Source organism: Dreissena polymorpha, chromosome 1 (assembly GCF_020536995.1).
Source record: "Dreissena polymorpha isolate Duluth1 chromosome 1, UMN_Dpol_1.0, whole genome shotgun sequence".
Taxonomy (NCBI): domain Eukaryota; kingdom Metazoa; phylum Mollusca; class Bivalvia; order Myida; family Dreissenidae; genus Dreissena; species Dreissena polymorpha.
Genome location: NC_068355.1, coordinates 69,348,504 through 69,375,085, shown reverse-complemented (window position 1 = coordinate 69,375,085; position 26,582 = coordinate 69,348,504). Strand labels below are relative to the sequence as shown.

General features: G+C 33.1%; 1 protein-coding gene across 1 annotated transcript; it reads left to right on the top strand.

The window, feature by feature from the left end:
* The first annotated feature begins 5,618 nt into the window (after positions 1-5,618).
* LOC127866339 (G-protein coupled receptor 161-like) lies at positions 5,619-25,118 on the top strand. Its single transcript, XM_052406816.1, has 3 exons — positions 5,619-5,891; positions 12,965-13,003; positions 22,068-25,118. The coding sequence occupies exon 3, from the start codon at positions 22,492-22,494 to the stop codon at positions 23,632-23,634; it is 1,143 nt and encodes a 380-aa protein (XP_052262776.1). The 5' UTR covers positions 5,619-5,891; positions 12,965-13,003; positions 22,068-22,491; the 3' UTR covers positions 23,635-25,118.
* The last annotated feature ends 1,464 nt before the right edge of the window (positions 25,119-26,582 follow it).

Sequence of the window (26,582 nt, the reverse complement as noted above, 5' to 3'; positions counted from 1 at the left end):
AATATAGAATACAAATTAAATTGACATAAAATATTCTGATAAAATTATAAGATAAGTTACAGGGAACTTGAATTGTTTGCTGAAAGGATCTAGCATGATTTAAGGCCAAACCTGTACACTTGGGACATTTTCAAAATGGATGAAAATCTGAAGAAAAATAGAATAACTTTTATATGTATTTTATTTTAGGTATTTTTGTGGCCCTTAGTATGTTTATAACCGATGGGATATCAGAGGCATAAGGAATCTCCATAATTATGCAGTGTGTCATAGATCTGTATTTCCCATAAAAAAACACATATATTTCACAAATTGTAGATACATTTGACCTGGTTTTCAATATATTTCACATAGTTGTATATATTTGACTTTGGTTTCATAATTTTTCTTGTTCTACAGCGATTTTCCTTGTCCAATTGGGAAAAGTACCCGTACCGGTCCAATTGGGAAAAATCGAGTCGTGAAAACCTCAAAATTGGGAAAAATCGAGTCGTAAAAACCTCAAATTGGGAAATTGGTGTATTTGATTTTTTGCTCCCAAATACTTTAAAATTGATAAACAAGTGTTTTCAAGCTGTCAATATTATATAAACCTAGGTTCAAGCTATAGAGCTGCAAAGGGAAACTAACTAAATTTTTTTTTTTTTTTATAACTTTAATTGGGAATTTAAGGAAAGCAATTGGGAAATTAGTATTTTTTTCGTCATTGGGAAAGTGCCGTTTACCGGTACTTTATAAAGAAGGAGGAAAATCGCTGTTCTATATAATAAAGATCTATTTGACATTGCTCTCTATATGCTGGAGATCTATATGCTGGGCACTGTTCTCTATACAAATGGATAGCATACCTTGTTCTCTAAATATCAAATGATGTTCTCTACATATTAAACATTGTTCTCTATGGCATTGACCTTGATCTTTAAATATAAGACATTATGCCTCTTCTATATGTTGGAATTTGATATCTATATATAAGACATTGCTCTCTATACTTGAAGTTGAACTTATATTGTGTTCTCTATATATTGGGCGCTTTTCTATAAATATTGAACATGGTTCTGTATACAAAATACATGTTTATATTTTTTTATAATATTTGACCTCTTTTTCTATATAAATATGTGTCTTGTTCTAATAAAACTGGGCTAAATTCATGTGCGTAAAGTGTCGTCCCAGATTAGCCTGTGCAGTCCGCACCGGCTTATCAGGGACGACACTTTCCGCTTAAACTTGATTTTCGGTAAGAAGGGACTTCCTTCAAACTAAAAATACCATTAAAGCGGAAAGTCTCGTCCTTGATATGACATGAATTAAGCCCAGTTTTCTCAGAACAAGACACATATAATTCACTGTTCTATATTTAGACCTTGCTCTCTATATATTAAACATTATATTCTCTATATATTGGACCTTGTTCTTTATAAATTAGACCTTGTTCTTTTTATACTTTATACATTAAACACGATGTCCTCTTACTTGACCTTCCTCTGTAATACAATATATCCTCTATATATTTTGGTAATGTGTCATTAAAAATGAATGAAATAATAATAAGTGCTGTACCGTTGTTTATCGAAGGTTTTAACATGGTTTTTAGTTTAGATGTGTAGGAATTGTACCACAAGGGTGACAGTCTGCATGGTTTAATTATAAGTGTCTGAAAGACTTTGTCATCCATCATATTTGACATTTGACCATGTTCAACTTTTATTTTGGCTTTTTTTCAGTTGCTTTTGAATGCTTTATTAAATCGAAATTTAATCATTAGTTCTGCTATAATGTAAGTTTGTTTTCACTTTCTGGAGGTTTATAAGAAAAACATTCATTTTATGTCCCAAGTGTACATGTACAACATTTAATAACCAACTTCAGGCTAACATTGAAGATTATTGGAGAAACAGTTTGATTAAAATTGACATTAATTTGAGAAGAGGAAATGTATTTTTGTAATAATGTTATGGTAAAGTCAAATATACTTCCCACACATTATCATTTATATGCTTATATTTTTCTTCTGAAGACAAAATATGGAGACATACCCATATAGTAAGAGTAGTTCACCCCCAGAGTGAAGAAACCACCTTTTTCTCTTGGAGATTACACCCTTCTGTGTACTTCTTTCCAGAAAATTAGTGCCTTTGTTTATTTTTTAAAAGCTATAACCTGTCCATCAAACATGATAAAAATTTCGTACACTTGGGACAATACGATATTTGTCTTGCAAAAAAAGTTCACAGGGTTTTGGCATCAAATTTTCAGTACATCTAGTGATAAGCATTAATGGTTTGAAGAAAATGATGTAAAACCTTGAAAATTCTATCTTATGAAAAATTTAAAATAACTTTCTTGCAAAATGTACACTTGGGACAGGGACAAATTCTGACCACATTTAGTATTCAGCTGTTCAAAATTTACATGAACAAATAATTGTATAAATACCTGTACAAATGTGTAGAAAAAACATGTGACAGGTTAAAAGGACACTTTTTGCCTATAAATATTGAAGCACTTTATGATGCCACCTCTTAATATACGTGAAGAGAGTTGAAAATTGTGGCACAAAATTGACAAGAACATCATTGCTTTGAACACTTGCTACAAGAGATATCAACCTAAGTTATAAGAAGCATTGTTTTATTTTTCTTAAAGCATATGCATTTTTATATTCATTAAATGATGGCAATACCTAATATTTCTGAAAGTTTTATTGAAGTATAGAATTGAAAATTGCCTTTAACATAAAATGTCACGCAAAACCAGTACACTTGGGGCAATTTTAAGGATATTTTTCAATATATTTTGTTAATGAAGCAAGTTATTGAGAAGAATTTTCACATTTAAGTTAATCACATGGAAACACTTCTGTAAGATAAAAAAAGAACTCAAACATGCTTAATGGTAAGAAAATAAATGCATGTTTTATTTAGGCTTCATTATTTTTTTAATCACCCATAGGATATGATGCGGCATTTGTCTTTACGGAATATAAAAAAATCAATCATTTTTACCCGGAAGTTGGCGCTGTAATAAATTTGCTATTCTTTGTGTTATTTTACCAAGCTTGATTAGGAATTTTTGAAAACGCGCCATGGAGATTTTCTTTCACCATTAAAAATAATAGTTCACGGATTCAAACCATAATTCCTGATTAATATGTTGCTACAGTGGATTCCTGTTCTTAGCATACCATGTCAGCAAAAATTATGCTAATAACAGGAATATGCTATTAACAGGAACACACATTTTAGCATAAATATAGCAACTGGGGGCATACAATAAGTCAAATATGTTAATAATTGATCGTCAAAGTGAAATTTAAATTCAACATTGTATATGATTGATGTTTAAGATAACTATTTATCAAATGGAATTGTATTCTAAGGTGTTTGCATCATGTTTTTTGGATGTCAACTCAACTGCTGTAGACACAGTTTCTAACAAAATCTATAACACGAATGATTCGGCACTTATTGGCTCTTGCTTTCTTAATACGAAAAAGTTTGCGATCGGCTGATATTTTGGGCGTAACAATCTCGGACGTCTTTCGACCTCTCTCTGCTATTTTTATTTTGCATCGTAATAGAAACTGAAAGTACAGACGCTTTACAAAAACATGCACAATGAGCGACGAATTAGGTCAGATTGAAAACGCATAGCGTTTGAATAACTATGACCGTTTGCTGGGCTTGCTGAATGTAAGCGTCACCGCGTTACGATAATAATTCCAAAGAGAAAATACCTTAAATGAGCAAAGCATTTTTAATCGAAGTTTTGTATCGTTAATTTGACGAATTTGCGTAAAAGTCAAATTCATTGCGTTTTCAATACTCATGATATTGTATTTCTTTGCATTTTTATACATTTTAATAGGGTGAAAGACGCAGATACGCAGCTTATCTGGGGCACTGAGAACTGGTTAAGAGACATGATATTTTGCCTTTTGGGATAATTGTAAAAGTTAGAACAGCAGATATACATGTATGGGGAGAACGAGAAAAGTAAACAATGTTAACCAGAAAGGCACAATCACAGGCAATCGGCACCTGTGTCGGAAGCAATCATTAAGAATCATTAAGAAAGTAAATCGATAGAAACAGAGAACCTACACTTGCGCACCCTTTGAGCCATTCTAATCAGTCATCGTTGTGATTTTCGCAAAAGTTTTATGGTGGACGCACCAGTTATCGAACACCTAAGAAATAACCTTAAATTACGTTAAAATTGAAACACTTAAAATGACAAAAACCTTTTGTTTTAACAATTGACTAACAGTTTAATCATTTAATAACTTATCTGTAAAGTTTTCCAGCAAATATCCTTCACTAATTCATAATAATGATTCCCTGGTAATTGTCACCTTAAGCAGACAAAACAAAATGGCGGCCGATGTAAACATGACCTATTACCCGACACTTCATAAATACTACTCTAGCATATACAAAGTCATATGACTATCACGTGGCCCAGACTCGGCGTAAAAATCTGCGTCTGCTGCAATCAAAATTGCAAACGGAAATATGCTTTTTGTGTGTATAAATGTAAGTTTTGATAAATGCATTCAAAAAGTAATAGCAAAAAACACATTAAACCGTGTAAATAACAATAAATGCATTCTTTTAACCTGTTTTCGGCGCATTTGTTTCAAGCCAAGTAGGCAAGTAGGTCATGAACTTTATGTGCGACCATTTGGTTATCAATGTGACGTCATGCGCATTTTTGCGCATGTGCATACAGAACCAAAACAAAACGTCCGATAATAGGTGCTGTTCGATAACAGGTACTTACACGATAACAGCCGTTAGACATTTATGATCGATTTTCTTATTAAGCGAATGGCAACAATTTTTTGATCGACTAGTTTGCAGCCAAAATATAAAGCACTTACCGCGTGTCAATGTTAAAATTTAAATAGGTCGTCACATAAACTTGCACAAGATGTGAAAAAGGCACCATCATGGCGGCAGCCATTTTTTCCAAACAAACCCATTCTATACATAGATGGTGACGTCACTACGTTATTGTCAGTAAGACCGGTGTGTACACAATGAAACAAACCAGTTTCGCAAGGGAAACGGCAAATATAACAAGAGTTCTGATTGGCTAATGCCATAATCTAAAAATAAATGCTGGTCGAGCAGGATTTTTCTGCTCGAGCCGAAAAATTGCTGGTCGAGCAGTAAATTTGCTGCTCGAGCAGCATTTTGCTGGTCGAGCAGCATTTTTTTCTGCTCGAGCAGATGTTAAAGTTTCGACCCCTTTGGTATCCCATACATAACTGCATATCATACCTGCTGATATGTGGCAGAAATATGAATACTTAGCTAGATACACGAGATGATCCAATTATAAGCCTGAGGCTAATCAACACCATTAATTTTGTCAGTGCACTTACTACAATTAGGAAAGAAATGTCGATAAGTGCTATCTGCCATTTAGATGAAATAGATACCGTTATTGGCAATATTATTAGTAACAAAAGTCTAAAAATAGCTTGCGCTCTAAAGAAAACAAAAATGCTCGCTTATCGTTAAGAGGTTCGTTTATTCATGGTGTTACTTAATGTGATTGATTTTTGTTGACATTTTGAAAGGAATAGTTGATTTCTAAACATTTGGATCAGAGGGCAGACTGATAATTCTGTCAGAAAATTGAACTGGCATTAGCAATCCATGAATTTAAAAGTTTGAATTTAATACATTAGACTATTGATTCAGTCGTGTCTATATCGCGAGACGTAAGATTTTCATTTTATTTAAACTGTGGGCTTCAAATATATTCTTAGTGGACGATCAATGTGTTTCGCTTATGTATTTCTGAATATATATGGTCTTGAGATATTGCGGTGAATCATGTATCCATAATATTTTATTGGATATAATGTGTGTAGTGCGGTAAGTTGATTTTAATTTTTTATTTTACTGGTATATACTTGTTTTACTATTCTATGTTATTATGATTTAACTTTATGTTTAGTCGGTGCTTGAGCGAGATTTGACGTGTATCATATTAATAAAACAAATTGCAACTAAAATGTATTTATGAAATGTTTAAAGAAAATATGATAACGACGTGGGTAAATAATGTCCAGTCTGATAAAACCTCTCATAAGAAATGTATTTCTCTTTTTAAAACACGTGTTTGTTTGAAAAAGCGAAGTAATCTTTAAGCATTCTTCTCAGAAACAACATTGGTAAATAGCGATTTTGATCTTTCTTTTGTTGACCTATATACTAACATTAAAGGTATAAAAGTACACGTCTTTACAAGCTAGAAGCTATAGCATAGCGTTCGCATACGAAGCCAGAGGTGTAATATTCGAGTCTGTTGTTGTTGTTGTTTTTTTTTGGGGGGGGGGCATTGTCCATCCAACAAATATATAAATATATTCACTTGCTGCAACGGCAAGTATCCGGATAGTCAAAACTGTCTCACATTTCAAAACTGGTCGAATCTGACTTTCCATGCTTGACACATGTATCTACACATGATTCATTTATACACCAACACTCTTGGTGTTTCACGAAAGAATGGAAGAGTACTGCATAATCATAAGGTAAGGAATGGAATTTTAGTAAATAATTGATTCGTGTGAATGACAATTTGACGTGTATCAATGACCTAAGTACTGATCCTGAATACCCCATGGGCAGATTGACTTTGCAACGGTCTCACTGTAGCATCACTGTCATAGTTTGATACACGGTTACACTTGCCTGGGCTCTAACATTTATGCTTTTCTTAGTGAACTAAACATGTACTTTACACAGGACTTAACCACCCCAGCTTGAGTTAGAAAAAAGTCAGAGTTTAATATTGATGGCCGTAATTCCCACATGTAATTAGCCCCGTTTTATCTAACCCATAAATAATCTCTATTGCATACCGAAAGACTGTGTAGGCTCCCTAGTAATCTGCTCCAAGATCAAATCTAATGTGAGTAAACGGTTTTAATAGCATTGTAGAAGTATTGAGTACTTTCGATATGTTTTTCTGATACGGTCTGTATGAGTGAAACAAATTTGTTCAAATTAGTTTATAATAGTTAACGTACATAGTGTCCTCGTTCGCTATTATACGGTTTTATATGCGATTGAGAACTAATGAACTCCTATCGAGGTGCGCTATACAACATTTATATGGTTCATATTTGGTTTGATTCAATATAAAAGACAATCCATTAATCCATCCACTTGCCATTCACATAGCCATTTATACAGTACATACTAGTTTATCTATAACATTTGAGAATTTATAGCTTTCATGCTTCTTCGAAATATTTAAAATTTATCCTTATTTTAATATGCAATTTAAAGGTGCCTTTTCACAGATTTTGGCATTTTCTAACTTATTCATTAAATGCTTTATATCGATAAATGTAAACATTGGATCGTAAAAGCTCCAGTAAAAAATCAAGAATAAAATTTAAAAAAGGAAAAGAACATTGCCCGGAACAGGTTTCGAACCAGTGACCCCTGGAGTCCTGCCAGAGTCCTGAAGTAAAAACGCTCAAGCCTACTGAGCTATTCCGCCGAGTACACATTTTTGACGTATTTTATACCTTATATAAGCAATCTTCGTAGTTTCACAAAATTTAACGACAAAAACAGAACTCTCCAAATTATTCAATCGTTTCGCGTTGCAACGCTTTATAAATTTTAGGTTTTAAAATCGTCAAAAGATGCATATAATGGCTATATTAGACCATGGTAAATGTTCAGTATTACTGTTTCCTCACAATTATCATAACTAAATCGAAAATTTGCGAATCTGAAACAACTTTTTTCAATTTTGTCAATTTACCAAAGCGTGAAAAGATCCCTTTAACACCCTTTGATGGTTGACGAGATTAACTGTTATAGTTTCATTACATATGGAATGTGAATTAAAACGATTAGGCTAAAAACGAATTGTTTTTCGGGCACTACCGCAACGTTTTTCTAAGCCCCGTTCAAATGCAATTATTTTGTATAACCGTACACGAATTTAAGATTAAACGTGTTTATTTGTGTTTTTTCTGAGAGAAAAGTACTCAACATAAAGTAATTGGATGAGTCTATAAAACAATTATTTCATCCAAATCTCGTAATTCATTACAGTAAAACTGTTAAGACGTAAACCCGTGTTTCGAATCATTACCCTATTAACACAATTGGTGAAATGTATCTACTTTTTCATTAAATTGTATTGATATTCAGCAATATCAAACAAAAAGTCACCCACTTCCTAGGTAAGCTGCTTAACTGGGTAATTGCGTACTTGTGCAAGTAAATAACATTAAATATCGCAAATGGGTGATATATCTTGCTTTTTTGGAAACTTATTTCAGGCTAAATACATCAGGCTTTAATACATTTTCCCAAATGTTTTTGTCGTCAGCTAAAGTCTATTTATTTACTAACTGAATTATTTATATTACACTCACGATGTGCACTTTGAATGTCCCTATTTACCGAATCGGAAATACTTGGAAGGGTCGTCATGTTATGTTGTTAAAACGTGTGACCCATCCCTTTTGCTTTTTTCTATACATTCGATAACATCAATTTGTAGTATATATACTCTATGCACTATGCAACATATGTATATTTGTATGAATGCATGTACGAAAAGAAAATGCAATAAAATATTATTAAAGTTAAAAAAAAGTTAAAGTTAAAGTTCAGGCTAAAGATTTCGCTTTTAAACATTTTCATAACATGGGTTTGTTGGAACCTCTAAAAAATTTCCGGCCAAAATAAAACATAATTTATAGCATATATGTATTCATTTGATATATGCCTTTTCTTTTACAGATTTCAGAAGTTATTTTCGTCAAATAAAATAATGCGTTAATTTGGAGGCGCTGAATCAGTCGAACCTTTAAGCGCATATTGCTACCATAACACGACTTCTACTAATAACATAAATTGGATGCATGTGTACTAAAGGACTAGCTGACAGTAAATCACCACCCAAGCGTTAAAAAGTGTAAGAATAAGTTGGTAGTTTATACGCAATTAATAGTCATTTACATGTATCTTAATTTACTTCAAATCCCTTCAATGATAAGGTCATAAGTGGAAAGAATTTGAAAGAAATTCAGAACATTAGCATTAACATGATAATTTATAGAATATCTTAAATTATATATATACAGAGATTTGGGTAATACATTCTTATTGCAAAAAATCAACGAAATTATTTAGAATGAATATCGTTTGAGGGACAAATGAATAAATATCGTTTGAGGGACAAATTCTTAATCAATTTTCGAAATATTTTTTTAATGTTAACTTGTTAAAAGTCCTTAAATCATTCAATATTTGCAATTACTTTTCGCATGCAAAACCACTGTTAAATAGTTAAAACACACACGTGTCGTCGATGTTATTCTTAATGCAACCTATTTTCGCAGGGGTTTATACATTTTAAGTATTAATTTAATCCCCTCTACATGGATACGATACACGTGTTGTAATGTCACGTTGGATTTTGCGACCCACTTTTTTGGTATGTATTTGCCTATTGAACCAGAGAATCGTCACCGGTAATCTAGGTTTCATCGTATTAACTTTTTTACACTAACAAGCTTCGCACTTCTCAATAAACTAATCCCCTTGTTAGATGCACAATTATGTCTTCTTAAGGGAGGCTAAACAGGATAAGAACACTTACTTTACACTCTCTTATATTTATTATTCAAAGGTTAAGTCATGGTCAGACAAATTTGACGGATAGATTAATTGTATGCGAAAGCTTACAACAACCAAATCCACAGCAGGTTACTAATGTTGACATTCCTTTATATCCGTATTTGACACACTTTCATTCTAATCGTTATTCTTCCTACAATTGACATGCCACAAGTATCGTAGTGACGTGCTCTTGGAAAAGCTGCATCAATGCATGTGCGATAAGTGTTGTCCCAGATAAGCCTGTGTAATCTGAAAACGCTTATCTGGAACAACACCTTTTGCTAATATTGATGTTCACAATCGAGAGATTTCCCTTAAACAAAATCTACCATTAAGACGAAGAGTGACGTCCCTAATACGCCTATGAAGACTTCACCGGCTAATCTAAGACGGCACTTTACGCACACGCATTTAGCCCAGTTCTTTAAGAGCAAGACTCATATACTGTTTACGATTGTGACCTGCGTATACCAAGAATAGTTTGTCGAAGGATTACAGATTGATTATTTGATGATATCAATATGTGCTACTATATGTTTATCAAACAAAAACCCATTACTGGGGAACAACATGATGTTTGACGATTTGCATCTAGACAGTTTATATGCACAGCAAACGATACTTAATTTCTCGTGAGAAATATCTTAAATCAATATTTCATATGCATTATACTTTGACTGCACCAACAAGATGCTATCAAAACAAAATATGGTTTTCTTAATTAAGGTAGTGCATGAATATTTTGCTCATGCTCAATATATATCAATGCGTAGAAGTTAAGAAAACTACTTGTGCAATTTGACAAATCATAGCATTATAACCATATACCGAAACGTGGATATTGTACCTCACGTGCGCAGAAACATGTGCATATTTTTTGTATGTTTATTGTACTTGGATTTTTAATCAAATAACAATTTTGTTATCAAGTTAACAATCGTCATAGAAATGTTGTTTAAGCACACATGCAGGGCTCGTCTATTTTGTATTCTCCTATGTTCACTAATTTTCATTACTTGGTCGATTTTGCTGGATCTAACAAATTCACGCGTTTATGTCACGATGACCCATTATCGAAAAATGTGTGACAAATGTTTTTAGACTAAACATTTAAATCGCCTATTGTGCTCTATTATGAGCAGGCTAATTATACCATTATCTGAATCCACTCCGTAGTTTTATTACTGTGTTGGGGGTCTCAAGCCATTAGCCGTGTCGTTGAACAAGGGGAATTCCCCAATCTCATTTTACGACTGGGGAAAACTGGTTCTTATAGGTATCTGGCACGCACAATGGATCGGTTGCGACTTCTTCATTCATAACTCAATGCTTCTTTTATTTTCAGTTGAAACACATAACCATCAATGTGATGTTCAAACGCACGATCACAAACACGTACAAATAAATATCGTCTTTAAGGTTTTAACCCAGTTATGCCTTGCGTCTAGAAAAAAGGCCTTTGCAAACAGCGTAGACCCAGACGCGACGCCGCATGATGCGGCGTCTCATCAGGGTCTGCGCTGATTGCGTAAAGGAATTCTGTAAGAAATAGTCTAAATATAGACATAAATATACTAGACATCCATAATTTTGGAAATAAATTGATCCAATTTAGAAGGATGGGAGAGTCTACTAGGCATATATGGGTTAACCATATTGCATTAAAAAAAAACGTTAGCATGTTATTTTAACATCGAATACTCTACAAACATGTGGTACTCTTTGTATCGTCTGAACGAAGAGGCTAGGCAAAGTTTGATTTGAGACGCTGTTGTCATTTAGCTGTGCATAACGTAAAGCATTTTACTAAAAAATAATTATGGAACCGTATATCTCAAATTCGATTGGTATCGCATTTGGTATGTACATGTTTGTCCAATCCTGTTAGAACGAAATTCTTATAATATTTTTGCTAAATGTAAACAATCGTCGTAAGGACATTGAAAACAATTCCTGAGCCACATGCCCTGCAGGGCGAGTAGGTCTGACAATCAACTCTCCGTTCACTTTAATCTTCTCGACCTGCATTAACAAATCTCTATTGATAGTAATGATCAACTGAACATTTTTTATCAACTTAAAGTACTATTGTCTTATTGTAATAAACACACATCTATTAGTCTATACTAAAGTTGTATTTATTTTGCAAAAATATAATTAATCAATTAGTGTCAAATTGATAAATGGTTACAGTATGGTAAATTTTGACTTTAGCTTCTGATCACGAATAACTCTGTTGATAATATATTTAATGTGTCTGTTTATTTATAATTATATATATAAGAAGTATTTTATTTTTTTTTGCTTTCCGGTGGTTTATAGAGAAATATCAGTGAGTTAAAACTTATAATTTCACTGTTTCAAACAGTGAAAATTAGCAGTGAAAATTATCGATAATTGTCACTGTTTACTGTAAAATGACGTCATTTTTTAACGAAATGACGTCATTATCCCAGCGAAATTCATGAGTTAAACTCTTTTAAAATGTAAGATAGAAAAAATATATTTTCTATGATCACTCGTAAATTAAAATCGATAATCCACCGAATCCAACAAATATCCTCTATTTAATAAATCAGTTATGTATTTTTTATTTTCTTTATATTTACATTAAAATGAAATTTTATTCTTCATGGAATGACCTACTAGATAATTAACGTTTTTCACTATTAAATATTAATAGATAAGCTAAGAGCACTGACATCTACGAAACGAGCGCAGCCGATTTCTATAATTATTTTTTTCTGTGCCCCTAACGTCATTAACATTGTCAAAATGGAAGTGCAGTTTTTTGTGTACTAAACCTATTTTTGTTCGTTCGAAAAACAATCCGCAATTTGCATCGATGTGGCAGGAGTTCTAGAACTGAATTTATATTTCTCAACCGGAAAAACAGCACTCACCCCGGTCGCTGAAGTATTAACTAACTTTACTCGCCTGACCGTCAGCTTCATTCGCAAATTCGAACGGTCGAGCGGATTTTTCAAGGCTTGCCGGTGCGGCCTTTATAAAATGGCTTCTTTTTGGTTCATGTTTAAATAACTGACAATGACATAACCTACATAATATATTTTGTTTACATCTGTCTTATTGTGCATGCAGACTGACTGACATTATTTCGTTTAAAACTATTATTTCCTTTCTTAATGTTTTGACTTGTTTTGGAAGGGTAATTACACACCCTCTTCACATATTAAAAATAATTGCCAGAAATAAATGTTTCTAAGATGTTCCTGCCACGAATAATCGTTATGCAACTATTGAAGCAATCTATTATTTATTTTTTCCAGAAACGAGAATTCGAGTTTTAAAGAAACGTTAACATACACGTAAGTAAGTTTTATATATTAACATATCTATACATTTAACAATGTTTACCTAACAACAGTCGAATTACCACGAACAATGTTAGCATTTGGCATTGAAAGCTCTACAACCTATAATTTATTGTTTTTGTTCGTATCATTTTGTAGATAATGCTTTATTATACTAAACTTTATAATTTCGTGAGACATCAAAGGAATGACTTTTAAAGGGGCCGTCCAACAGATTTTGGCATGTATTGAAGCATGTCATTAAATGCTATATATTGATAAATTTAAACATTTGACCTAAAAATCTCAAGTATTCACAAACAAGAATACCATTTTAAAAAAGGAAAACAAGTAACCCTCAACAGAGCTCGAACCACTGACCCCCTAGAGTCTTGGCGTAAAAAGTCTCCCGCTCGACCATCCATACTCATACTTTGAGAGGATATATTTTTACCTATATAAGCGATTATCGTAGTTTCCAAAAAAATATAACTACAACAACAGAACTTTCCAAATTATTCAATCGTTTCGCGTCGCACGACACTTTACAATTTTCAGGTTGTCAAATCGTCAAAAGATGCATATAATGGATATTTAAGAGCATGGTAAATGGTCAGTATTAGAAAATTTGCGATCTGAATCAACTTTTTTTAATTTTGTCAATTTTCAAAAACGTTGGACGGCCCCCTTTAATATGAAAATAGCTGTGCAGTCTATGTTTGGCGCGTTTCACAGTGTCAATCTTCTCGATATCTTATCATGAATTTGTTTAAGAATTAGGAAACAAGCTGATTCTGAATCTGCGTTTGTATTTAAGTATTTTCAATTCAACCTTTTTTACGATAAGCAACTAATAACAGGCAATGTGCGATTGAATATAAATCTTGGGCAAGTCGATTGCGTCAATATAATGAATCGGTTGAGCGGGTATATGTCTACTGACATACGAAATAACTCGATTTGTGAAGACGTGAGTTCGTATTTTACCGAACCGTTTATCGCTTAACTATTCGGTTGGCATCGTAACAATCATTCTGTGACATTCTATCAACATGGAAATTTGAAGTTGAAAGCATCGTTTAACTGTTTCTAGAAAAATACATTAACACTATGTTCATAGTTATCTAGACATATTCACCATTGTGAAGTTAGTCAGATGTTTGTTAGAGCCAACTATTAATTCCAAACATAATAAACAAGAATCAACTACACTAAATAAAATAGGTATAATAATTTGTGGACCTAATCCGGTAGTATCACATTGAATGTCGCCTGTCGCCATTTGAAGTCGAACCCCATTTCAAAATCAAGGCAACACACGATGCGATATTGGACAATCATCAACAATATTGAATAATTAGGCCACGACTTTTTTTTTTATTGGTTTACAAAAATTATTTTGAAAATGGTCCATCGGGCGGTCGAAACAAAAAAAAAAAAAAAACTTCATTGGAAAAATAAGTTAATACTAATAACATCAAAACAAAGACATCATATCTTTTATAACCTTAACACAGAGACGAAAAATCAAATTATGCAATAAAACACATCTATATCTTCAAATGAAATGACTCACCTTAAAGCACCTTTTGTAACATCAGGCAATTTTAAACACTCCATTAAATGACATGCGTTCTTCTCCCATTAAAACGAAATACTGCGCTTCATTTCCGTAATTCGATGCGCACCATTACGCAATGCGATGCCCGTTGCATAAATCTTATATAAGATAAACTACTCATACACAAAGTATGTGTTTGCTCTTATTCGACTTATGACATCGTCCATGAAAAAAAATCGAGGTAATGTTTGTTAAAGTTGTTGTTGTCATGAAAACTCGTTGATTTACAACGCAAAACGTCTTTTTTGAACTGACGCGAATTAATACAATCATATTTGTCAACTTGGCTTTTGCTTTATTTTGATAATTTAATCCAAAGTTTAATGTTAGCAAGTGTTTTTACTGGAATTGTAAACAAGGAGCCAGTTAAAGTCTTCCGAAAATGTGCAGTCTGTGTGAATTGACAGTTTGACGTCATCAAAGGAAAGCCGCTTGCTGTCTGAAGCAATAAAGCACGTGCATAGCTCCGCCTTCGAATCTTTTGCAGAGAACGGAGGCGGAGTTTAACGGTTAATTGAGCTAGTATTTTACGCAAGTTGAGTTCCGATTTGCCGAAATTACTCGGCCCTAAGCATTAAAACGACAAATACATTTATCAATGATTTTCCGAGATATACCGATTTGTTCCGATTTCCAAACTTTCTGTACAGTTCCTATAAACTATGGCGGACGTGTTTACAAAATTTCTAAACACATATATCCTACCGCAACCCAAATTCGACGACACCTAAATTCGACGATCTTCTATTTGTATTGATTAAATGGATGATTATTGTCTTGAAATCATTTCAAAGTAATACAGCCGAGTTTAAAATTATTATTTTTTCCTATTAAACATTTCATTATTTCTTTCATTATTTGCTAAATATTGCTTCATGTAACCGTTACATCGTCGAATTTGGGTCACACTGGGATATCGTAAACAATGGCAGTGTTTTATTGGATTATTTATACTAATTATCAAATTGCAAGGTAATACTTTTTTATCTACTATAATATCGGGTTTGTTTAATATAATAAACATGTTAAACAATATAGTTGCGTCACAGACTCGGAAATAAATTTTGATGCGGTCGACATTTTACTGACGCTGATTTTCCTTTTGTCTGTAATTAAATAAATTTTTAGAAGTGCCCATAAAAGGACTGGTACATACTGTGTCACATTGAAAAATATCCCGATCTCTGTAATATATGTGAACCAATCGTTGATTGTACTTACTTGATTTTATTCGCAACCGTACTCAAACCGGGTCGTTTTTTTTCTCGTTTCGCTCGTTTTTCAGTGCGGTCGGGAATAAAATATATAAAAAAAAGACGATTTTCCGATTTTATTTTTTTTCCCATTTTCCAAAAATTAGGGTCGGCGGTTTTGTAAACCAAGAAATATAAAAGTCGTGGCCTTATCAATTAAATATGAACTTTTATACATTTAATTTTTCGCAGTGTAACGCTAGGCTTCAAGTTTAAGAAAAAGTGTTGCATCGGAGATATAAAATTGTTAGTCTTAATATATGAATGTCATTGTTTATTTTCGATTGTCTTATCATACGTCACGTTTAATATCGGAATTGTTGTTCGAATCCTACACATGAAAAAGTCAGGTTTCAGTTGTTACCCTAGCTGTATCGCTCAAGAACGGTGCACAAAATTCAACGCGTCAGACGACAAAAAGCATCCGACACATCATATCCCCTCCCAACATCATGTTTCAAATGATATGCTGCTGATCCATAATATAAGTAAGAATGTATTCATAATAATTATTGCGAACGTGAACGAAAATAAGTCAATAGGTCATGTACTTTCGCTTCATTTAGCAGTTACATGGATTGATTTGTGATACATTGAAACAGAATCCTGCTTTCCAAATATGCGATGTTTTCTCCACTTAAGATGTTTATGAAGTATACATTATTTTCAATATTTTTTAATAACCTGGCAAGTGCAATTTAAGTTGAACTAATAGAGTATGTAAATCGTTTAAATAGAGAATAAAGGTAAGTGTTGATTATAAATCAGGATTATCATGCGAGGCTTAGAAAACAAAAAGCACGAGCCTTGGACGTGTAAATCGTATGATAATCAGTGGTATCAATGAACGGGTCAATTAAGTACAATATTTGTAACATAAACATCTACTTATATGCTATCTGCAAAATGTCTTTTTTTTTCTTATCATAGTTCATTAACTATGTTGCCAATAAATGAGCGTTATTGCCTTACTTCTCAAATCACATTAAAATTGTTTGATAAAACTACTGGCATATATTATAACATTATTGACATGTGTATGGGGTAAACTGTGGCGATCTATCATAGGACTCGCGGCATGCTTAAATGATTCCATTTCCAAGGTCTGCGTAGCTCTATACCGCCTTCGTCTACACGCATTCAGGTCGGTAGTTACGCGGTCCTTTATTTTTTATTTTAAAAGGGACAGAGTAGTTCTTTACCAGACTGCGCGAAATACTACCATGACCGCACATATCTAAAGTCCCATTTGCGCACGACGCGTGTAACACTGATGCATTTACATCTGTTTTTATACCTCAAACATCATCATTATTATAAGCATAAGCCTTCTCAGCCAGCCCTGGGATCCCTCACTTTTCTGGACACAAATACATGTTATGAGTTAAAGAGTTGCTAAGTGTAATGGCGATACAGTTTGTGATTTACAACTTGTTTTACTGGCTATTTTAAGCATTTAGTGGCACTTCACACACTTATTCATGGCCAGTTTTCACACTATTCATATTCTTAAATTACATAGTTGAATACATATGAAGTGGTGTCAAAATGATACATTTTTTTCCAGAAAAAGGGTTTTTGATACATTTTATGTCTTTTTATTTTGTTGCTTTTTCAGATGTGCCCTTAAGCTTGACGTGATAGTATTTATTTTACTTCTTGCGATAGTGTTACTGTATGCACTACTAAATGTGATGGCAGAATGTTCAAATGTATCCGAAATCTTTTCTGACGTGTCACTGTTTATTTTACTTCTTGCAAGATTATTTCTTTGTGGGTTGCTAATATTGATGGCAGCATTTTCAGATGTACCCGAACTATTTATTGACGTGTCACTGTTTATTTTACTTATTGTGACATTATTTCTGTATGGACTGCTCATGTGGAATGCCGTATTTTCAGATGTATCCGAAATCTTTATTGACGTGTCACTGTTTATTTTACTTCCTGCGATATTATTTCTGTTTTGGCTGCTTATGTTCATGGCTTCTGAAATATTGCAGTTGACATTTTGGTAATAAGACTATCAATACCACATATACTGACCCCACGTAAATTTTGAGATTCTCCCATCAATTTTAATAAATACTGTGTCAGTTCGATGTGAAGCAGTATGAAAAACCATTGCATCCTCATATCATTAATATGAACGTCGTCTGTTTTGTAATGAAAGTACCTGCTTGTCCACGATATATTTATTGCTTATACACTCTTTCTTTTCCATCATCCCGTTTAATGCGTTTACAGAAGTTTAGATTTTGGATAAAGTTTTGACAGGCACCTTTATGTTATTTTTTGACGGACTACTTTTTCATTTGTTTTTAAATCTTTTATGTGATTTCCACAAATAATAATGAAATAATTTAATTTAAACATATGCATTGAATAACATCTTCAACGTTATTACCAGTTTATAATCTAAACGTGAACTTGCAATCCAAAATATCAAAATTATAATTCATGCACAGTATGCGAAACACAGGGATATTTAACGTTCTTGTTTAAACCATTACAATGGGAAGCGCAGTTCACAATAAACGTTCTACGCTGTAAACACTTTTAATTTAAAAGTAGTTAAATTGAATAATTGTTATATGATAACATTAACTCAATTAAAATGTATTTATTTAAAATTTTGCGGTAGATATACCTGCTTCCACAAACTAAGCCTGTGCTACTTTTAATTCATAGTATGCTAGGATTGCTCTTTGTTGCTTTCTTGTATACGGTTCTTGCTATTTGGACCATTGCTTAGACTGTTAGGTTTGGACACTACTACGTCACAAAGCTTCGAACTTCGAGTTCGCCACTTCGAATTCAAACTGAAAGGTATTATGGCCTCAATATACCAAGACACGAACGTTATTTTCTTTGTTGTAATGAATTAGATGTTGAAGCTTAATTTCATTTTGTTTGTATTAAATGTCCTTTATACGCTTACATTAGAAGAAACTACTTAAAAATGTTATTAAATTAAACCATATGTTTATACATTTCATCAATGGTTTAATACAAATAGTTGAACTTACAAAATTAGCCAAATTTGTTAAAGAAGCTCTGATTTTAAGAAAAAATATTTCTAATACTTTTACTTAAATTTAAATAGTAATCCTCCATATATAACAAGTATTTTACCTAACCTTTTCATAACCGTATACGATTCAGCTTATGTTTATTGCAACTTGGCAGCAGTATGCATTCTACTAAAGTAAAAACCCTATTTGTTTTTAGGCAACAAAATGTATTAAAATTTAACAAGTACTTTGATACAATTTAACTTGCTGTTTTTATATTTGTGTCGACGTTCTTATTATTGCTGACCAATGACGTCGTTGATTAGGGTTGATGTGCTTATCTACATATCAACTTATTCTGTTTTGTTCGATTAACATTCTTGAAAGTTTTTTTTTAATACAAGCGTTCATGCCTTTCTATTTCTTGATTATATTTCAGCCAGCCGACGACCAGTTTTAATGTTCTGGTATTAAAATGAAAGTTTTTGTTTCTTTTTAGATCTTTGTCGATTGATATGAATGATTTCACGTGACAAAGTGTTTGCGCTTATCAGGATCATGATGGCCGATATTTAAAATGAGAAACAAATGTTGATGCAAAATGTACTTGCATCATAACAATTGAGTACCAATAAGGTGGAAGAAATAATTATACTTCTTGTTAGAAAACATATATGCAAGGATCCTCAAATAACTTGGCAAACATGATTTTCGATAGGAGACGATATTTTTTATGCGCGATTTGATATTGCTATTTTGGAGGACAATGGCATTCGCGGTCGATTACGTTTAAAACTATATCAGTTGTGAACACAAACAACTCTCTTAACGTAAGATTATGTTACACTGTCTCTATGTGTGATAGGGATTGTGTGTATTATTGTCAAGGAGACTAGTGATTCGCGGTAATATTTCAAGACGACCAACGTGCTATTTATAAAATTACCGCAACTAGCAACTTGAAACCGCAACAACCTGATACGACATATTTAACTACAGTTAGTTTAATTTTGACATCGAAGTGAAAACATGTAAATATATGTATATAGAATACGTTATAGCTGTATTCATTTCAATTGTTAACAATATTCTTACAAGCTATTAGGTTTGTGGTGTACTATTATTGTTAAATGTTACTTTTGTTTTGTTGTTTTAATCCAAGTTAACGTTGTTCTATACACATATTTAAGGATATGCGGATTTAATAATACACAGTCTATGAGAGTCTGGGTGAGATATTGCTGTTAAAAAGAGCACACTATAATACAGTTGTATTGTGAACATATGTGTATAGCTTAATTTACTGTTTCAGACCTATCAAACTGTCCAAAAATAAGTATTAGATATATGTCTTATACGAAAGTATAATAATTTGAAATTCGGCAGTTCACTTGAATTCCATTCCTTCTCATTGTGTTGTGTGGTTGCTCTAATCCTGACCAAAATAAATATAAAATACATTATTTAGTTCGACATCACGGAATACGGACCGAATAAAAACATTTTTTAAACATTTTACTGCTTATTAATATTAGGCACCACAATAAGCTGTTTTCTTTCTGTCAAGCAAGCGTTTTAAAAAAATACAAAAGGTGTTCCGTGTATACACTTAAAGGACCAGAGGTACTGCCGCAATGCAGTCAGATTAACCCGTTGACATAGACAAAACACGCAAGTCGCTTTGGTAGTGTATTTGCACGTTATAAAGGGTAAAAAGCTTCAACAGAAAATAAAAAAGACATTCAATGACCTGAATATATCATAAGATATACTTAATGTTACGCCATAACATCAGTATCATCGTGAAAATAAGACACATGTAATTCGCATAACGTTTTAAGTGACCCATATGGCCTTCCGTAGTTTTAGCAAACGAACGCATGGAACTGGCCTATTCTGAATAAATTTCAAAAATTACAGAAAATGAACGAAATCAATGCCACAACAATACACATATTGTAAAATGCACTTACATCGCCAGGGAGAAGCAGTTTGAACAAATTTCGTTGACTTTAACAACCCGGGAAAAACGAGAGAGGACAATTACAACGAGCGAGGCATGGTAAAGGAGACATAACCCTAGATTATGGTTAGGATTAGGGGTCGGGTGAGGGTTAAGGTATGGGTAAAGGCTAACCCTAACCCAAACCCGACCCCTAACTCTAAGCCTAACCCTTACCCTATCCCTCTAACCCCCCCCCCCCCCTCATGCGCATTACAATACCATGCCTCGCTCGTTGTCGTTGTCCGCTTCCCGGGAAAAACTGTGTTTTTAATGACAAGATTACTACTAAGGGACACAACTTCTCGATTATAATGCACACAAACTACGCCGCACAATAAAACCGCTAAGCGTATGCAGCACACCAGTTTTCAGTAAAAAAAACTGTTATTAACACTCATCAGATCTTTATTTATGTACAAGCATCTTGATGCCAGACCAGCTATGGGTTAACGACGTACATATATAAGGAAGCTGTAGAGCTAGTATTCTCCTAAAATTAATATTGATTAATTAGTTAATAATATACATCGATCCAGTCTCATAATATTGAAACCACCTCTATTACGTATCAGCCATATGCATTACTTCCCTAAAAGGTCTTTTTTTAAAAGGGATCTTTTCACGCTTTGGTAAATTGACAAAATTGAAAAAAGTTGTTTCAGATCCGTAAGTTTTCGTTTTAGTTATGATATTTGTGAGGAAACAGTAATACTGAACATTAACCATGCTCTAATATAGCCATTATATGCATCTTTTGACGATTTTAAAACCTAAAATTTATAAAGCGTTGCAACGCGAAACGATTGAATAATTTGGAGAGTTCTGTTTTTGTCGTTAAATTTTGTGAAACTACGAAGATTGCTTATATAAGGTATAAAATACGTCACGAATGTGTACTCGGCGGAATAGCTCAGTAGGCTTGAGCGTTTTTACTTCAGGACTCTGGCAGGACTCCAGGGGTCACTGGTTCGAAACCTGCTCCGGGCAATGTTCTTTTCCTTTTTTTAATTTTTTTCTTGATTTTTTACTGGAGCTTTTATGATCCAATGTTTACATTTATCAATATATAGCATTTAATGAATAAGTTAAAAAAATGCCAAAATCTGTGAAAAGGCCCCTTTAAATTAGCTTCTATCATCAAATAATCTCAGCCAAAATAACTCAGCCAATATTGTTCTATTTTCAGAACTTGTGTGCCTCACTGCTGTGAAAATACATTTGCGATATATATTAATTATTGGGGAGAAAAAGAAGAGACTGATGTCGCATCGTCGGGAGGCTGTGTTTCTTAACCGTTTTATTGGCATTGTGCTTGCAGCGAACTGAGTGCTTGAAGATGCTCACTTCTACTCGAGATGTATTAGTTCATACGGGGCATTAGCAGTTATCTGCTACCTCGATACATTTATTATTGTTTAGTGGGAAAGGAAATAATTCGCAGTGCTTTTACGTAAATGTGAATGAACGGATATTTGCAAACAGAATACCTCTTCATTTAATCTTATACTACAGAAGGGTTGGATTTTCATACTCACATTTGCATGCAAGAAGCAAACACTAACGTGGTGGTGATGCTTTCGTTCTCAAAATATAATTAATATTAAACATTTATGAATATTGATGAATATACGCATGTCTATTCAGCGAAAACAATGGTGACTGTAAATTTCACAAACGATGTTGTAACTGACAACGACGACAAAGTCTACATAACCGATGCAAAACTAAGTGCTACTAACCTAGTGGTGCTTACAATTATTGTATTGGTTATATTTGTGACTAGTTTAGTAGGTAACTTCTCTGTGTTTGTGATATTTTACAAACGACCGATGTTTATAACTATATCAAACAAATTTATTATCAATTTAACAGTGTGCAATTCATTACAAACGCTGCTAATTATGCCATTCGTATTTGCGTCTATGGTAACACAGAAATGGTTGTTCAGTTTCATATGGTGCCAATGTTCAGGGTTTCTGATGAACGCAATATTTGCAGCCAGCACTTTAACTTTAGTTGTGATCGCCATAGATCGATATTGTGCCGTTGTAAAGCCCTTACACTACTCATTACACATGACGCAAAGACGAGCAACTGTGATGATTCTAGGTGTTTGGCTTATAGCAGTGATGTGTTCAATACCACCTTTAATAGGATGGAATAAGTATGAATTCCAGCGAGAGAAAATTGCGTGTTTGCCACTTTCGTCTAGTAAATCACTCAGTGACGTGACTTACACCATGGTTCTCGTATGTCTGTGTTTTATAATACCATCTGCTATAATTATTTGGGCATACTGTGTTATTTTCAAAGCTGCCCGGACAAGCAATGAAAATGTTAGACGAAATAGTACATTAGCAAATGGATTAAATGATTTACCCCAAGATATACCATTGCAAAGCGTCAGAAGAAACAGTTCGATACAACTATTTATCCATAAACTTAGCAGTGCTGGGAGAACAGGGACTGTGCTTTTGAGAAAGGATGAAAGAAAAGCTGCAGTTACTAGTTTCATGATTTTGTTCACATTTATCCTTTGTTGGTTGTTGTACTTCATTATAATTTTCCTAGAATGCCTTCTAAATAACCCAGAACATATTGACCCTATTTTCAAAACACTTTCTGTTATTTTAGCGCTGTCGAGTTGCGCAATCAATCCACTGGTTTACGTGTTTCGCGGTAAATTACAGCGAGTGCAATTTAAAAGCATTCTACGGTTCAATAAACCAATATTGAATTCATCACTGGCATGAATGCCAACGGCCAAGGCATATCTCGTAGATCGAGTCGTAATCCTCAATATTCACGGTATACCCCTTGCATTACACGAGAAGGTAGCCAGGAGTCAGATGTCATCGAGTTCTTGCAGTCAACACGACAGGATCGCTGAAATCCCTGGCTGTTCAGGAGAAAGAGACACATCCAAAACAATCCGTAGATCACCTAAGGCTCTGATCATTATTGTGAAAATTGTAAGCAGACAATAAGTAAACTATACATGGAAATAAGTATCCTTTTTTTATACTGTTGGCACAATTGAAATAGCGCAATTGAAAAATGTAAACTATTGATTGGCTATAATACATAGCGCCAAATATTGGAATAAATTGTTTAAAGTGTTCGTATGAGTTTTATGAAATTGAATACAAAGTTATGTTAAAGCTGTTAAATGTATTAAATTGTATACAAACTTGTTTAAATATGTTTTTAGTATTTTGTATTGATCTAATATTTGCTTACGAACAGAGAAAGTACTTAAGTACAAGTCGTACAAAATAAGTTTACTAATTCAGTCATGAAAGTCAATATAAACAAATGTATATGTTGTCATATGTTTGATGAGTTTGAAACGTTGCCTTATTGTAACATTTGATTTTCGAATAATTTGATGTATATGATTTAAAACTATTGAGTGACTCTTTATTAAGATTTTTTTCTGTATTTGGTGAATTGTTTTGGTACATTGTCCCTGTAATTTCACCGGTACACCATATCGGGAAATGTCATCGGTTTGCAGAATAAAGGAACGCATGTTTGCTATTGCGTAAAATGTGAATTCTGTCGTATAAATGTATAAGAACATATGTATTATTTGGCTATTTTGGGAAATATTGGGCATAAGCTTACGCTAAGATTGAGCTGACGTTTGTAAGATATGGTCTGAATATCAATTATAAATGCGAACATAATTGTTCTATAATTAATGATATGATTTTTGATTCAATATTGTTGCGACGTTTGCTCAAAGCGCATTTATTGTTTATGGTCAATGCTGTGAATAGGCAGACATATTTAAGAAATTCAGTTTCGGGACCCATATCCGGAAATAGAGCATGAACAAATGTTTACTCTGATACAATGTAACAAGAATTTTTTTTGCTATTTGAAGACGTCTTTTTAATATAATGAATTTTGTATATCAAACAGAAACAATAGCGTTATCGTACTTACTGTCCTCAATTTTATAAAGATTATTTATAAATAGCTTCAACTTATTAATAAAAAAAGGTGTTGAATAACACTTTTTCCATCGTATGATTATAATTTTTAAGAGCCCACATACCATATATTATTGACAATTAAAATATTATAGTTATTGTTAAATTTTCTTTTGATGCGTTATGAATAGCCGTCTTTGTAGCCCGTGCTGTATATTTCCTTAAACGTTTATCAAATGTGTTATGTATCTTACATATGTAAATGGTTAGTTATTTTTGAGTATCGTATTAATGATACAAAAGGGTATTTGTTAGTATTTTCGTACTTAAAAAATATTTAAATACATTATTTAAATATTTTTTTCTTATATTTATAATAAAAAATCTAAACCATCATTTTGTATTAATTATGATTTTCACCAGGTAAAAATACACAATTATTATTATAACATTACATACATTGTTTTTCATCAAATTTAATAATCACTAATAGTTTGGTCTCATATGTAAAATAGTTGTTTTGGCGTTTTGCTTGCCTACGTTTGTTTGACTGACCAATCGCTTTAAGTTACTTTGTTGAAATAAATGATAGGAGGATATGTAACTAACTTTCTGAATTTACCAGAAAGTATGGGTAGATATGAGTCGCGTTCTGAGAAAACTGGGCATAATTCATGTGCATAAAGTGTGGTCCCAGAGTAACCTGTGCAGTCTACTTTCCGCTTTTATTGTATTTTTAGTTTCAAGGAAGTCCCTCCTTACCGAAAATCAAGTTTAAGCGGAAAATGTTGTCGGACTGCACAGGCTAATCTGACATTACACTTTACGCACATGCATTAAGCTCAGTTTTCTCAGAACAAGGCTCATATAATTGATAGTCTTCGTTAATTTAAAAGCAAATGCTCAACATATCTTACACTAGTTACCATTACAAATCTTAATGCATACAACTCGTTCCAGAAATTCGTTAGTACAAGGCTAGCTTTCTTACGAAATTCACGAAAACGTTAAATCAAAGGAATATATACGAAATGTAGTTAAACATACTGTATTGAGCATATGTCTTCAATGCATACAAATAATATGTTTATCAATTCATAACTTTCAGTATATACAGCGACGCGATATGGAGGATGCGATTTCATTAATTATTCACAGCGTGTTATTAGATTTCTTAAGTAATTTATTCAAATCACAGGTCGTTCAATAAAAAAAACAGTAAAGATTCGTTCTGTCATTATTAAATTTAATTGAAGAGAAAATAAAGTAACGAATAAACTACTGAAACAGTATCAGGAGAACGATTCTTACACCAAGTGACCAATATTGCCAATACTTAACAGGACAAGTCATACACCACAATCCAGACATAGTATCAAGATAGAAATCGCTGTCCGCCTAGTCTAGTATTTAAGACAGATCATCAATTGCCTGTTACAGACACGACAGTTCATTCATAAGAAAATAAGTATATAAGACTTTGGTCACTACCAGTTAACGGTAAATGCCAAACATTGGAGATTTGAAAATCCTTATCCTTAGCCTATAATAACTGCTTTAAAAGGAACTTGTGGTCTTGTACTTGGATTTTTGTAGCTTATTTAGAAAATGTGTTAAGTCTCTGATGCACGTGGAAAGTATCAAGCCAATCACTGACTCAGTTGACGAGTTATTGATCGGACACGATTTTACTCTTAATGTGTAACAGTGATCTTAACCTTTGACCTAGTGACCCCAATTTCAATAGGGTCATCTACTGTCCG